Here is a 17,502-nt window from a genome sequence, read left to right as displayed (position 1 = left end):
TTAACAAAGAGCAAAATATCTGCACCAACACCAAAAATGTGGGTTTCAATTCCAACAATTCTCCAAAAGTGTCATGTCCCCATCCTAATTTCCCTAAAATTACAATTGCAACCAATTAGGGTTAGGGTTGTATCTCTTGAATAAATCTTTCCTCAATGTGATCCGGTATTTGGATCCCTGCAATCACAATATAAAGAAAAACACATGCAATATACTTATACATATTTATATATATAACCAATCATGAGAGTTAGGCAGCTAGCAACATATACTTAGGTTATGAACACATTGGGGGAAGAGATATGATGGATCCGCCTGAAGTCATTCCTACATCAAGCCTAAGAGTGGATGTCTACTGCAGCCCTCTTACTTGGTGGCTTGTACCTGCTTTCCCCAATCATGTCTTGTCTCCCTACAGACAGTTGCCACCCTGTGGAATCAAGCGGAGATTGTAAGGGGTTACCTGATTTTGTGAGCACCCCTTTGTCCTAGGCCACAATGGTCCTACTAGTATGGTCTACTCACAAGCCACTCACCACCCTTCTCTTACATCTCAGGTCCTTCCCATTACAAGATGGGTTTCAGACAGTATACATATTTAGATAGTATTCTACTGACATTCATTTAAGCATGATCTCTTCAAGAAGCATATATATATATATATATAGAATCTAAGTCACCAGGTTCGAATTTGAATTCGAAGTTCGACAACTTTGAAATTCGAATGAAGTTCGATGAGGGAAAAATTCGAAATGTATAAAATTCGAATTAAGTTTGCCATATGTATAAATATGCCAGATATATCTTTCATATGAGGGATGGTTCCATATGAATTGCTAATAAGGTTTATTGTAAGTAACATCTTTATCTCATCTTATGAGAATAACAGAATCACCAAATATTGGAATACCTCACTGATTGGGTAATCAATTATCATCTTCAGCATTTTTTTCTCATCCTAATTGAGGGTTCTAACAAACATAAATATCTTGAAGAAAGAACGGGTTAATGGGTTTTAATCAAAGAAAAGAAGATGTGTTTAAAAAATATTAATAGAAGAAGGCCAAAAATTTATTAAAAATAAAAAAAAAAAAAATTTTTTTTTTTTTTTTTTTTATAGTTCGGCGAATTTCAACGAATTTTTTTTTTTTTTTTAAGTTCGGCGAATTTCGAACTTCAAGGATGAAATTCGGCCGAACCTGGTGACTTAGTATAGAATTATAGAATTGACAAATCTGATATATATTATTAATTATACCAAAATGCTGAAGGTTAATTATTGAGGGACTGATCTGCTATCTACTGCTGGTGCTATATTTGGACACCAGATCTGCTGCTGTATGTGCGGAACTTAATTTCTGCAGGAATGCTTTAATGGTCTGAGATTCAGACCTGCAGATGGATCTAGATTGATTTCTGCTAAAGGTATTATTGCTGATTGCCTGATGGTAGTTTGTTGTTATGGTCTGAAGGGATGTAGATCAGAATTATTTCTAATGTTAAATGCTGATAATTTGTGATGCTGGATTGGATAATGATTTGTTCATATCGACTGCTGCTATACTGAAGACGTGTATTTCTTTGCTGATTGATGGATGCTCCTCTATCACCCTGTCCTCTCTTCTTGTATCTTCCTCCCATTGCTGAAGGGATGTGTCCATTTGGGTTGAACCTTCCGTTTGAAGGGTGGCATCTTTTCTTACATCCTAACCGCTGCTCTTAATTATTTTATTGCCTTCACAAATCATCTAATTCATCACCTTAATGCTACTTCCTTCCTTAACCCGTGGTGACTGTTCCTTGCTCTAACTTAACCGATTGCTGAACCAGAAGTGTGTGATGCCCTTTTCTTCCTTTCGTCAGACCTACTCAGGTTATGGCATATGTATATATTATCTGCTATAGGGGGTATGGTAGTCCACCCTCTTCGAGATTGCTTGTCCTCAAGCAATTTCAGTTTTGGATGGTTGAAGATCTCCTCTCTTTCCCATTTAAAATCATCCTCAGGTAAGTCCTTCCATTTGATAAAAAAATTCAGGGATGGTCTTATTCCTTAATTGCTTCTCTCTCATATTGAGAACTGCTTTGGGTTCCAAAATTAGTTTGGCCTTGTTGTCAACCGGGGATAACTCTAAACATGGGACAAATTGCTGCCCTAACACTTTCTTGAGTCTTGACACATGAAAGATGTTGTGAATATGGCTGTTCACTGGCAATTCCAATTCGTAAGCTACTTCACTGATCTTCCTTGAGATCTTATAAGGCCCTTAAAATCGAGGCTTTAGTTTTCTGCTCCGCTTACGTTGATGGATGATTACTTATATGGCTGTAGTCGTAAGAATACTAATTCTCCAGCCTCAAATGTCCTCTCAGTGTAGTTTTGATCTCCAAGGACTCAAACAAATAACCAATATGATAAAAACCATCACATAAGAGAGTATCATCTAGTCACATAAACCACCGAAGAAAACAACCAGAATCAAAATAAGTTAGACGGAGTCTGATTGAGGGAGGAGCACTACAGAATCTCTTAAAATACTGATCAAAATAAATAAATAAACTTTATTTGTTATTTTTAACACTACATTATTTATTATTGTTTATATATATCAACAATAATAAATAATTTATAATATTAAAAATAACAAATATTAGTATATATATATCCAAATCAAGGGAAGATTTGCCGGAGCATTACACCCAAGCCCAACCCCATACCTTAACTGAATTTAGATTCACATCTATTTCAGAACTAAAAAATGTTAATTCTTATTAAATTTTAAGCATTTTAGTATTTTACTTTCTTAAAAGTTGAATATCCATTGTATGATTATTTTTTTTGAACTTAAATTACATATAATTTTTTATTTTATTTTTACTTTCTCCACCATTTTTTTGAAAGTGGCATGCCAGTCACCATCCCTCCTTTCTATACCAGTTTCAGTCCCCATCTCTGGGTAACTGTGAGACTTACTGAATGTTAAGCATTTCCTATCATGGTTCGGACCTCTCTATTAAATTTATTAAAGTATGGAAGACGATATCATGAATTTATGTGTTGGCATTAATAGCTCAAATTAATGAATTTTTTCTTCCTATACCTGAATTTCTGATCATTTAGGCTACCTATTTTTGGAAGAATCTGTTGTTGCACCTCGCATAGGGTTAGTGCTTCAACTTATTTGATATCAGAATTAAATATGATTATTTAATAAATGACGAGGAGTAACATACTTTTCTAGAAGATTAAGTTTGAGCTGATTGGATCAATTTGCACAGGTACTTCTACAGTTTACCATTCCTCTTATGGAAAGCACCATTTCCAACTCCGTTACGGTAAATTGTTTTCACTGGGATTTTGATTGCTCGTATGGATATGCTCTTAATTGAATGTTCAATCATTTAACTAACCCAAACTCTTCCCTTTCAGGCTACTTTTATTCTTTGGAGTAGAAATTTGCTGGAACATATATCCTTCAAACGCTATTTCATCTTTTATATTGCTTCTCTTCCATTTGATTATTCTATGGGGACTTTGGAGGGCCCCTTCAGAATATCCTTATGCTCGGCATGAAAAGACTGGAAAAGAAGTTTGATGAACTTTGTCTATTTCTATATTATGAACAACACTTTCTAGCATATTGACAATGGTTAGAGGGCTCTAACCATATATTTTGACATTTGTTCAATTTCATTCTAAATTATTAAATATTGGTTTTAATTCAGAACCAATAAAGGGAGTGGGAATGTATAATGCTGTGTTACCAGGAGACCAGTCCCTGGAGGTCCGTACCAGTACCGGAGATGCGTCTCCGGTACCGGATACTTCTCTGGAAACTTCTTGATGCATAAGGTGCTTTTGGCTGCTGCCTTCTGCCATCTCCGAAGTCTCCCAACTAAAAATTGACGTCTCCTCCAAGAAAAATTAGGGCAAAATGCAGTAAAAAGGCAAAAACAATAAAGCAAACAAATAAGATAAGCTTGCAACAAAGCAAAGTCGTAGGGAATGGACCAATAAGGAAACTGTTTCACAGGAAGACAAAAATCCATGCAAAGTTATAGTGATCAGATCTATTGACAGTGTAGACTTTTTGAGAGGACCTATTTCTTATCATTGTAATAGTCTAAAGAGAAATCGCCTTTACTATTTAGCCGACAATATTGAGTGTGCTCAACATCTATATTACCTTACTTTCACTAAACAATTTAGACTGGCTATGGTATGAGCAAAATAAGCAATTTTAATTTCAATTTTTGTTCAATTTTATAGTTAATGTTAAACTTTACCACTGTTCTTGTTTTCAAAGTTCTCTGTCATGATATGTTTTGGAAATTATTAAATATTATTTATTAAAAAAATTGGCGTTTTCAAGTTCCCGCATCTCCTATTTTCGAAAATTAGTCATACCAGTACCGGTACCATTCTCCGGAGTCTCCAAGTACCCCCGTCTCCTGGTAACCTTGGTATAATGTCTTCTGCACCAGAAAGTTTGTATTACTTGTGTGGCACAACACTGAAAAGTGAGGTTTGCCGATGCGGTAGATATTGTAGTGACAAAGAAGTGTACCATCATAAATTCAGACATATTAATCCGGCTAAATGCATACTTCCATATTTTGCAAGAGTGGCGAGGATACTGTTTTCTATGCTATTAATTTTTCCTCTTTGCTATATCACCATGAAGAGGGAACTGGAATTTTTCCATATTTTATGTAGAAGATTCCAACAACCTTAAGAGGTTTTCTTTCATCTGCTGTCATTCTTATTTTGGTGCAGCACTAATGTTTTTTTAATTTATAATTAATTGCTGCTATATCTGCTCTTTTGACTTTCTAATAAGTTCTGTTTTAATTTTCCTAAAGTTATCTTGCATGTAGTTGTATTGCTTGACAAAACAGTTTTTTTTTTACTGTATTACCACCACCTTATGGCTATTATGACTTGTACAAAGCGCTGCTCTTAATACATATTTCTTTCTCTTTATCAAAAAGACTCCTCTTTGTTGCTATAATACTTTGAACTGTTTATACGTACTAGATATCCATTGCTTTGCATATTCACATCAAGAATGTAGAACATAACATTATCAATACTAAGGATCTCAAAATATAAACCAGCCCTTCGGCATTTCTCTAGATGTTTCCTGCATTTTTTTGTAAGAGCTTTTTATATGCTTCAGCTTAGTAGATGCTATCCCATTTTACTTTTGTGAGAGATGGATCTGCTGCTATGACTATTATCCATATTCCTATTTAGACATGAAATCCTAGTGACATAGTTGCTTATACAATTCATATTTCTGTTCTTCTGGGATGCATATACATGCTATGAATCCAAAACACTAAACTAAGATGTTTTACATGAGCCCCAAGGGATATATTTTTACAGACTAGCAAATTTTACGGTACAGAGATCCAAACTTGTAAGAGCCTCTGCATAGAAGAGATCTTTAGTATTTGAGCTTCTGTGGATCTGCTTGAGTTTGGTAATTTTTATTACGCTGCAAATCATAGTTATGAAGATTGAAAAATTCGATTCATTTGGAAGCTAATTTTTTTTTTGGAAATCTGAATTTCAAAGGACAATGAGTAAATTTATATAGCGATCGAGGAGTCCAGATCAAAATGGTAAAATCTTTTGGGCCAGCCAGATTTGGATCATATCTGGCTGGTTTTTGTAACTATGGTGCAAATCTATTTGCATCACCTTGTACTTTTCTGGATTGTGCTTGTCTTAAGCCAAACATCACCATGTACTTTTCTGGATTGTGCTTGTCTTAAGCCAAACCTGCTTCATGATCTTGTTCGAAGCCAAATTCACCAGGTATGGAGTTCCTTGAATCCTTTGCATCTGCTTCATCTAGTCCTTGTATTGGTTTGTAACATAGTTTTTACTGAATCATGTCTTAGTAGTCAGTAAAGAGAATGTTATGAGAAGTCTTGTACAAGAAGAATATAAGAGAAAATATGTTGCAAATACTTCATAATAAGGGTAAGGTTTCATAGAGGGGGGTTTCGTAAAAAAATTTAGTGGATGCTGCTGAGATTTTTTAGGAATATTTTAAAGCTGGTGTCCCCATGATTTAGTAGTGCAGACCAGCTTAAAAGTTTAAGCTCCAAAATTTAGGGAAGCCGGTGATCTCATGAAGAATGCTGCAAATAAAAAATTAATAAATGAATACCATTCTCCCTCCATTTATTTTCTGGTGGGAATTTAAAATAGTAGCTAATTGACAAGTAGAAAAAATCCCTAAGCTGGTGGGGCAATTTCTAGCCACACCCCAATGCACCTGCTGAAATATGCAGTCCTAAAATGTAGGGGCTGCTATTTTTCAGGAAAAGATTCGAAATTATCCTATAGCATAATTTTTTTGATTCATGAGACCTCTTGCTCCATGAAAATAGATCTTGAAGCCCCCCTCATGGGACCTTACCCAAATATACGACTTGGAGAGGGCAACCTCCTAATCCACTTTGAGGGGGATACCTCCAATAGTCTTCAACAAGAACTCAATACTCAACTTGATGATAATAACTAACTTATACCTCTTATATATACCATACTTATGCCTTCGATACCACCTAGACCGACTTAGATACTAAAGTAAAACTCCTAGGACGACCTAAATGCATTATATGGTTATACCAATGATTATGTAGCTTGTTTAAGCATTAAGGTAGCCGCAAGACATCTTCACAAATACAATACACACTACAGGGTTAGGGGCATAGCATTGCCCCCTTTTTTACAAAAAAACATTGTCTTCGATGCTAACTTTTTCTTTTTCTTTTTCTTCTTCTTCATCTCCTTTTTTTTCCTTTTTGTTTCTTGTTCTTCTTGTTTTTTCTTTGTTCTTGCTCTTGCTCTAGTTCTTGTGCTTGCTCTTTTTCTTGCTCGTCCTTCTACTTTTTTGTTTTGTTTCCTTGTTCTTCTACTTCTTCTTCTTCTTCTTCTTTTTTCTTTTGCTAATTGTTGTGAAAAAGTTTCAACAAAATAATATTGCTATAATCACACAAATGAAATCAAAATGATGTGCTTTTTTTTCGTTTTTTTTGTAACTTACCAAAGCCTAGATATTACTTTCCCCAAAAAATTCCAAGATATTAGCTAATCTGCAACCTTGAGAGTGAAGTTATTGGAAACTCTAATTTTGTAAGAAGTTATTTATGCTTCAATTTATCGGAAATTTGGACTGTACTCTTAAATGACTTCCTCCAAATACCCTTTAAAAATTATGAAGACATTTGCTCAGATTTGGGATATGAGTTTCACAAAAAATTTAGGCAAAACACTAACTTTGCAATAACTTGCTGAATTCTACTCCAATTTCTCTAAAAATTGGATTGAATATGCTTCAATATGTTCTTAAATTATCCTTTAAAAATCAGGAAAAAATTTTGCCCAAATTTTTTACATTTCTGTACAGGTATTTTGGGAGCTTCTCGAAGAAAAATTGAGTTCGCTATTGAGTTCAAAGCAGCCAAGAAAGTTAGAATTGCCTTTTGTTTCGTCCAAATTGGATATTGGATGCGAATTTTCACAAGGTGTGAAGTAGAGTTTTCATCATCAAATTTGGAAGGTAGCTTCTCTCTTGAGGCATTTTGAGGCCAAACAAATTGCGTCATTGCATCCAAAAGGCCCAAAAACGTTAAAATTGACTGTCACTTTGCCATTTTTTTACAAAGTCAAATCTAAAGCAATTTTTTTTAGCCCACCTGCACAATATAATACGAATAAATATTTTTTTATTAAATTTTAAGTTTTTTGCATCATCAAAAAAAAATATTATTTTACAAAAATTTAAAACACAATTTTTATTTAAATTATCATTAAAGTTTTTTATTATAAAAGTGTAGGACACTCGAAGCCAAAGGGCTCGGGCCTCGCATTGTAGCCCTCGGGCTTTGTAACATAGCTCGTGACGGGTTTAATCCCCCATGGTTCACCCCTTTGGCATCCGGTGCGGGGTGTGGCTACGGCCCCCCAACCCTTCAATTTTTTTAATATAATAAATAAATTCTACAAAAAAAACGAAAACTGTATTTTGCACGCTTTGAACACTTCACATCTATACTTGCAAGTTCTTATCGACTTTTGTGCATATCTCTGCATTCTCGACCTTCATGCACATTTGAGTAGGCACCACTACATTTAAGTGTATATTTGGAGGGTGCAAATTTGGCAGTTTTTAACATTTAGCTGGAAGATTTTATTTTGGCGGTGCACCAAATTAAGTTGCAATTCAACTAGCTTTGGTGGAACTTCCGATATAGCAAAGACCAATATGGCGAAAGTGATATTTTTGCAAATTTGGTGACCCCTCACCATTGAGATTTTTTTTTGTGTACCTTAACTTCAAAGTGTGATATCTTAAGCATACAAATACGTTTTCTAGTGTAATCTTTTTCTATTTGGGGCAGAATTTTGCGCTCTTTGTAGTGGAGTTATTAGTTTTTGGTCAAATAATCCCAATTTTCTAGAAATTCAGTTTTTTCATTAGATCTGAAGGACAATCCTTGTTTTTGCAAATTCAAATGGATATAACTTTCACATACGACCTCAGAGGTGCTTGTTTTTATTTTAAGTTGATATTTTTTTTAGCACTACGTATTGGTGCCAGTTTGAGGTTCTTATTTTGAGATATAATTGTACTTTCAATACTTGGGTTCATATTTGGACATTGTAAAACTCTGGAAATCATTTACAATATTGTTAATGCACCGATTTATAAAGTGCCACAATCATTTTTTGTTTGGGGGGATTATTGATTTGAGTGAAAAAGGGGGGTCTCTCTTGTTGTGTGTGTTCTTTTTCTCTCTTGTTCTCTTTCATTTTCAGTTATGGGTTCTTCTAAATTTCCACTCTTTAACTCCACATAATTATGCAACTTGGAAAGTTAGTGCATGGAGTACACTAATGGAAAAAAATTTAAATCATTATGTTGATGACACAATTTCAAAACTCTCATATTTTGATGATCCTAATTTGAAAATGAAATGGCTCATCAAAAGTTCTATGGCTCTTGGAACGTTGAGAAAGTATATATCTCATGATCTTATCTTTCACCTTGAAAAGTGTAAGACAATCAAAGAGGCTTGGGAAAAGTTAAAAACATTGTATGGCACAACCGATGAAGTTAGAGGCTATCAAATTGAAAATGATTTGATGAGCTTTGATCCCAATAACTTTCACGACATCTGAGATTTTATTACTAAGGTTAATGATTTGAGAGCACAATCTAAATAATATGGTATTGAGAAAAAGGACATTCAATTAGTCTGTAATGTATTGAACAAACTTGGTTTTGAATATGCATCTTTTGTTTCTAGCTTTCATACTCATAGGCTAACTATGGGGATCGACTTATGTTAAGCCTTCATTTGCATATTTTTATGAGATGTTGATACATGAACAACAAAAACTTATTTCCATGGGTCTTATTAAGCCATCAAAGAAACAAGCCTTCTTGGCTAGTCAATCCAAGGGACATAAAGAGTCAAGACAATCTGACAAGAAACAAAAGAACTTAAAGAAAAAGCCACATACAGATCAAGCACAAAATAAATCATTTTCAAAAGATGATTCATTTAAGAAGGAGAAGCATATTTGTTCATATGGCAAGAGGATTGGACATGAACAACATTCTTGCTACAAGAAGCATATTGATGAACTAAAACATCTTCTTAAGAAGAACAACATTGATCTACCGTCTAGAATGTTTGAGTCAACTTCTTCTAATTCAAGACAATTAGGATCTACTAAGGTAAAAGGTCATGCAAGACTTGCTTCTGAAGAAACTAAGAACAAAGGTAAATCTCTTTGTGCCTTACAAGTTGTTAATTAGGAAGATGACTCCTAGATTCTACAACTTCTTATCATATGGCTTCTACACAATCTACATTCTCTTCTTTTGAGCCTTATGTTATGCCACTTATTTTGATGGGCAACAACACTTACATGAGTGTAATTGGGAAAGGTTCTATTGATATTAGAGATGGAACATCTAATGATGTTTTGTGTGTACCTCATTTGTCAAACAATCTTCTTTCCATCTATTAGATCACTCATGATGAAATAGGGAAGACTGTGGAGTTCACACCTGATTTAGTCATCATTTGAGACTTGGAAAGGAGAGAAATAATTGCTACAGGGATGGTTGATCATGCATCTTGGTTATATACCTTTTCAAAATTTGCACCTGATTATGGTTTTGATCTTTTGACTGTTGATCACACTCTTAATGTGAATTCTAATTTTGAGAAATTTGGTTACTTGAACTTGGGTGTTCTCACATTAGATCTAGTTCTTGAACTTTGCATTCATTCTCCATTTTTTGATGGTTCTAAGGATACTTGTGTTGCTACATTCGTGGTTACTTGTGATTCAATGCAGTAGGATATACATTGTCTTCTAGATATAGTTACTTGGGATGACTACTTGACAAACTTTGTAGATTTGTTTGCTGAGTCTCATGTTTCAAACTTGGGAGACACTATTCATGACATTCATCTTCTCTTTGATGATGTTGATTCTTCTTCAGTTGTTTTTAAGGAACCTTTGGATCCCCTTGTTCATTCGCCACATATGATCATTCATCATAGTCTAACATAAGTATGAATATTTTTTAGCAGCATTTGGAGGAGGTGTCTTTATCTTTAGAGAAAATAGTTGAGTCTTTGGACCTTGTTGTACATACATCTATACTAGGTTTTGGATTGTCATCTTCATCAATGTGGCCTAAAAAACCTAATTTTTTAGTGACAACTTTCAACATCCACATGGAAACAAATGATCAGTGTTAAGAGGTTTCATACGTTTTGCACTTTCTTCCTTCATATTCCTTTCAGGAATGGGAAGATGTTCTTCATCTACCTTTGGTTTTATTTCTTCCTAAGGGGAGGAATGTTGTTCAACAATCGTGGTCCATCTTCTACATTTAGTTTTGAGCATCAACCATTGGTACAATTGACTACTTGGAGGAAGGCTACATAGTCTTTCTTATCCTTTCTATCTCGGAGAGGGCTTTTTTCTTGCATGGGATTACTTTTTGTGTTGGGAAACTTGTTTTCTTGTCTCTCTTTTGGGGAGGAGTTTTGTCCCATTGGGTTTTCTCATTTTCTTTGTTTGCGAGAGATTGTTTTGTACATGGGTACCTAACATGGCCTTGTAGTTGGGACCCATCTTCGTGTATTTCCACCCACCTAAGCCATGCTTAAGGGGGGGTGTTAGTGTAGGTTTTTATTTTGATTATGTCAGGGAATATTTTTTTTTCCTGCACACATTATTAAGCTTGCTTAGGTTATTATAATAGTTAGTATGAAGACACATGGCATAATCCTACAATCACATTTGTCATTCACACCCACATTTGGGTAGTTGAATGTCACAACCTCTTTTGGATTTATTAGCCACCTCCCTTATCTTGTGTTTGTCTTTACATGGGTTGGCATAACTATGTATTTGGCATTTACCAAGTATGTAAAACTCCCACCTATTTTGGGCTATTCGGAGTTATTATTCCTCTTTGTTTTATTTGCCCATATTTTCTTATATAAACAACTCTGACCTCTCCCTATGCTAATAAGATCACTAGCTTAGTTGATTATGAGTCTGGTTGAATGCTAGGAGAGTGTTGAGTTTATTCATCTCTAGATTTTTTTCATGCTTTCCTTTAGTCACATTGACTTGGGTGCCTTCACAACTAAATCCAACATCACCACCCCTCCCCCCAAGTATAATTGTGTACTCATCATATAAGTTTGTGCATTTAATGCAAATAACTGTCCTAGGTAGCAGTCCTTGATAGGCATATTTTCATGGAAGGTCCAGCTCGAACAAGAGGAGTGTTCGCATTTGGCAATGACACTAATGGGTGAAGTTTGAGGCTAAACTTGATCGCGAAGCTTTCTTATTTGCCATTATATGATTTATTTAATCCACATATACAAAGTGAAAGTGCAACATTTTTATTTTTAAAATAAAACCCTAAATTCAACATAAATCACTAAAAATCAATATAAAATTAATTTAAATTAATACAAGTTAGTTGAAATCAGTAAAACTTCAATATAATGTAAAGACAAAAAACATTTTATTCCAAAAAATGTTAAAAAAAAAACAAAAACAATTGGTGTTGAAATGTTAAAACTCTAATACCATGTTGAAGTTTTAGAGCTTTGATACCATGTTGAATTTTGCAACACAAAAGATTGCAACACAAGCTTCCAAGATCAAATGACAAACAAGAACACCTTCCACAAACGAGCATTGCACAAAAGAATGCTATATTACTCAAAAGCAAAGAATACAAAATTACAGGGTGAGTTACAATTGTAGAACGAGGCGCTTATAAAGAAAACATTGTGCTAAATAGAGAGAACTAAAGTGCAAGCATGAGGAGCTAAATAAAGGTCAATTGGCTAACTAGGTGCACAACTAAAATAAGCACTCCTAAGTGAACTTAAGAAAAAAAGAACAACTGGTTGTAAAAAAACAACTAATAGTAATATCTTCATACTCAAATTGTTTCTCTAAAATAATTTTCCAGTCAATGTCAATCAACACTTCAAGATCCAAACTACTAGAATAACTAGAAATATTTAAGTCTAGTTTTCTTATTTATATTGGAAATTGTCTTAAAAATTCTCCTACTCTAATCTTCTTTTTTAATTGCATTCTATTCAACTTTGTACCTCATCCTCACTTTCCTCACATTTAAGCTTATAACACCTCATATAATTATCATCATCTAATTTAAATTAAATATTTCTCATCATATAAAATATTTCTTCAATTCAATCTACAATATATGGTTGTTAGGAAATTTACATCCATATGAGGACAATTTCCACATAATCTAAGAGAGAAATATATGTAAAGAAGAATTCATAATCCATTTGCAAAACAACAACCAAGATACCATCAAAGATGAGACAAGAGAAAAACTAGGAAACCCCTCAAGATGGAAAAACCGAAACTCCAAAAGCATCCATCACTCATGCATTATTCAACAATGAAACCATTACAATGCATTATTAGAGTCCTCCATGAACACTTCTAAAACACAATCTCTCTATAAGAACTCCATGTGAACAAGCATGTAACTTACACATCCCATGCCATGCTTAAAACCCTCACAAATACTAAAACAAATTCTCTCAACCTCTTAGCCAAAATTTCCAAATATCCAACCCTAGATAAATACCATTGTGTTTGCTTTTATAAAAACAAGTTAACATAAAACCACCAAGAGGTATTACATAAAACCATGTTTCTAATACCATGAGATTACAAAACCATTAGCCCCACATTTAATATTGGGTACTAAGTTTTCACTTTATTAATATTTCTTCAATATTAAATTAAATACATTTTCACAATGCGATACCTCACAATTAACATATTTACCAATGTTACATATTACAACCATAAAGTGGCCCCAAGAATGTTAACTCCTAGTGATGCATGTATCCTCAGCTCCCCTTAGGTGCACCACAATAATAAATTAAATATTATAAACAATTTGCAAGGTGTACAATACCTAATTCCTAACATTCTCCTCTTTGTATACATTACATAAGGGGGTAAACGAGTAACCTCAAATATGAACATGAGATTAATCCATATACCCACACATACCATCAAGTAATCAAAGCGCTCCATGTGTTGCATCAAGATACTTGTAACAAGGAACAAGGTGACCACCATCCCAAGCATGAATGCTCACATCCTCCAAATGATAAGAATCCATCTAAAGAGGAACCACACTTACTATCACAACAAAGAATAAATCTTGCCTCAACTGATATCCCAAACACAAATACCCCATTTAAATGTATCAATATGTATTACTGACTACCAAGGTACAAGATCCATAACAAAAGTAGCACCTACAACAAGTACTAACACATCCAACTATCCATATCTCAAAAATATACAAAAAAGATTAAACTAATGCCACCAACATACACAACTCATAAACTGCAACCACCAACTCCATGTGCAAACTGTTAAAGAATAACATACATATTCAGGAACTCCCATTGCATGGGTAATGGAAATCCGAAAAAGAACAAAGCATATCAATTCTACCAATAGCATGACATAGAAGGTTTCCACATCATCTTATAGTACCAAGGAACTGATGAAATATGACTGATTTTGGGAAGACAACTGAGAGGAGGGGTGAATCAGTTGTCTCACAAACTTGCACAAATTCAACTTATTCTCAGATTTGATTACTAAGCATGAAAGCATGAATCAACAAACAACATGAGCACAAATAACACCAATATTTTTGATGTGGAAAACTCGGTCAAGGGAAAAACCACCATGGGAACCTTCCCAAAATATAATGATACTCTGTTAGAAGTATATGAAATATTACAATGGAGAATGCAAATGCATTCAAGCACACTGTCTATAGCTCATTGCTAAAAAACAAGAAAGATCTACAACCTAGAGAAGACTCACTATCTTACAAACACATTTAGATCACATCTGGAAGCATGAACTAAAGAATAACATCTCCTAATGCTTGGCTATAGTATCGATTAAGCACAACTTCTTCTTCATTCTTTTCTGCCTTTGAAAGATTAATACATTATTCACTCATGCATTTGATTCTCATCCATACACATCACCTCTCCATATCACACTCAATTACAAAAGATATTACATATATTTATACATGATATCAACCTTGAGAAGATCAACAAGGTCGGCTCAACACTCATCACCTATTTACAAAATATAATCTCACATGCTACAAAATCTTATGCAGAACAAGCAATGTCGGCTAAGACAAAGCATGGATCCATATCACATGCTTCAAATTTGAAACACCTCCAAGAATTATGCATCGAACATCCGCAACATGCTACAAGCATTTGGTCGGCCAAAACAATGAAGAGCACCAACACACCGGAGAAAATCATGAATTACGTGCACAACGATCAATGCAGACCACAAACACAAAAGGAACGCAATCTAGAAACATCCAAAAGCATCATGAATTACCACCGCAACAACTCAAATTACTAGAATCATATCATCATTATATTGAACTTCAAGAATACTAACTGCAATGACTGTCACCTTGAAAAAATCACTTGTGGACCACTAAATCATGAACCACTTGAATTGAAGACACACGTCAACGTCCCAAATAATCCTCCAAATCCCTAGATCAAGATATTACAATGCGGAGCAATGTAGTTCAAATTACTGACACCCTGACACAACTAAACAACTGAGAAACCAACCACAACACCGATAACCATAACTCACTCAAATTTTCATGTGGACCCCTGAAAATTATACTAAATCATCTATACACAATCCTCTACAAACCCTTTAATTTACAAACTTTGATCATGAACATGTTGAACAAATCAACTTTATGATCTCCACTGCAACACTATCACAGATAGAGAAATATGTTGACATCAATGACAACACATCTCTCAAATATCATTAAAGCACATATTTGTAGCAATCTCCAAAAACATCCAACAATCTCCCCCTTTGGCATTGAGGGCAACATATGATGTGAAAAACAATCAATGTCAAAAAAATCAACAACTCTCTCAAATAACTCTCTCCTTCTTACAAATATTCTCCCCCCCTTAGATTATTACACATTTTTTCACATAAATCTCTCCCCCTTTGAGATCAATGGCAAAGACACATATTTGCACTGCAAAACTCAAAACTCACTTACAAAACTAATTCACTGACTAATCCCCCTAAGTATTAGCCTCCACTCATCAATCTGGATCACAAGATACGACTATGAAATGCACTAGACTGATGCATATCAATGCACCTTAGTTCTAATCAGGAGGCACAATCACTCCTAGCTTCCCTTTGAGATACTCAAAAGTATCCTTAGGCAAAGGCTTCGTGAAAATATCTGTAATTTTTTCCTTTGTAGGCACATAATCCAATCTGACTTCCTTCTCATTTACCTTGTCCTTAAAAAAATGAAACTGGATTGACATATGCTTAGTCTTGGAATGCAACACCGGATTCTTAGAAATGTTAATTGCACTTGAATTACCACTGTAAATAACAATAGGCTCATCATACACAAGTCTAATATCCTTCAACATCTACTTCATCCACACAACCTGAGTACAATTGTTAGCAACACCAATATATTCTGGCTCTGCATTAAATAGAGAAATTGAATTCTTATTTTTAGTCAACCAAGAAAGTCATCAACATCTCCTACCCAATCAACATCAGTAAAGGCACTCAAAGTAAAATCGTCATCTTTAGGATATCATAAACTAAAATCAATAGTTCCTTTAAGATATCTAAAGATTCTTTTAACAACTACAACATGAGATTCCTTAGGATCAACTTGAAATCTTGTAACAAGACAAATAACATTTCTAATATCTGGTCTAGTCTAAGTCAAATATAACAATCCACCAATCATAGATATGTATCTGGTCTGATTTTCTTTAATGGAATCATTATCCTCAGTCAACTTTGGTTACCATAGGAGTTCCAATTAGCTTTGTATCCTCTAAATCAAACTTCTTCAACAACTCTTTCACATACTTGGACTATGATATAAAAAATTCTTTTTCTGATTGTGTAATTTGCAATCCCAGAAAGAATTTCATCTCTCCAATCATAGACATCTCAAACTCATTTTGCATTTCATTAGAAAACTGTTTGCACAAACTATCAACAAAAAATTCAACAATCAGAATGTTACCATGATCAATCTTGAAATACTAATTACTATTAGCATTACCTTCTTTAAATCCTAGCTTTAGCAGATACTTATCCAATCTAGCATATCATGCTCTTGGCGCTTCCTTCAATCCATACAATGCTTTCTTCAACTGGAAAACCATATCCTTTTGATTAGTTAATATAAATCCATCTTGTTGTTTTATATACACCTCTTCTTCCAGTTCACCATTTAGAAATGCGGACTTGACATCGATCTGATACAATTTGAAATCCTTTTAAGCAACATAAGCAAGAAATAATCTAACAACTTCAATTCTTTCTACCAGAGCAAAATTTTCCTCAAAATCAATTCCTTCCATTTGGGAATATCTTTTACAAACAAGTCTATCTTTATTTCTAACAACTTCACCTTGCTCATTCAATTTATTCCAGAAGACCCATTTAGTTCCTATTACGTTTTTGTCCTTAGGTTTGGGAACAAGAATTCATGTATTGTTCTTTTCAATCTAATTCAATTCTTCTTCCATTGCTTTTACCCAATGTTCATCTTTACATGCTTCATTCACATCCTTTGGTTTGATCTTAGAAATCAAACAATATTCAACTTGACCTTCTACAATTCTTCTCCTAATATGAAAACCTTTATTTCTATCTCACATGATTTGATTTTTAGAATGATTCAATCTTACATACCTGAGCCTTAGGATTTTCTTGATTTCTAGACTCTTGAGTTTTCTCTTCTGCACTTGCACTAGTTCCTTCACCTTGATTCTTTGGATTCATCGGAATGA

At 34.2% G+C, this 17,502-nt stretch overlaps 1 protein-coding gene across 4 annotated transcripts in view; it reads left to right on the top strand.

Annotated features, from left to right (window-relative positions):
* The window catches only part of LOC131067551 (dol-P-Man:Man(5)GlcNAc(2)-PP-Dol alpha-1,3-mannosyltransferase), a 119,420-nt gene extending 111,692 nt beyond the window's left edge, over positions 1-7,728 (top strand). For 2 of the 4 annotated variants that reach the window (XM_058002620.2, XM_058002619.2), the window contains 2 exons: positions 3,280-3,336; positions 3,431-4,251. In XM_058002620.2, coding sequence (XP_057858603.2) covers positions 3,280-3,336; positions 3,431-3,596 — 223 coding nt within the window. In that variant the 3' untranslated portion in view covers positions 3,597-4,251. Of the gene's footprint in view, positions 1-3,279; positions 3,337-3,430; positions 4,252-7,427 lie in introns of those variants that run through there. The other 2 variants (XR_009111836.2, XM_058002621.2) reach the window with 2 other exon arrangements.
* Positions 7,729-17,502: the final 9,774 nt, after the last annotated feature.

Source organism: Cryptomeria japonica, chromosome 10, assembly GCF_030272615.1.
Source record: "Cryptomeria japonica chromosome 10, Sugi_1.0, whole genome shotgun sequence".
NCBI lineage: Eukaryota > Viridiplantae > Streptophyta > Pinopsida > Cupressales > Cupressaceae > Cryptomeria > Cryptomeria japonica.
This window is presented reverse-complemented; position numbering and strand designations above follow the sequence as displayed.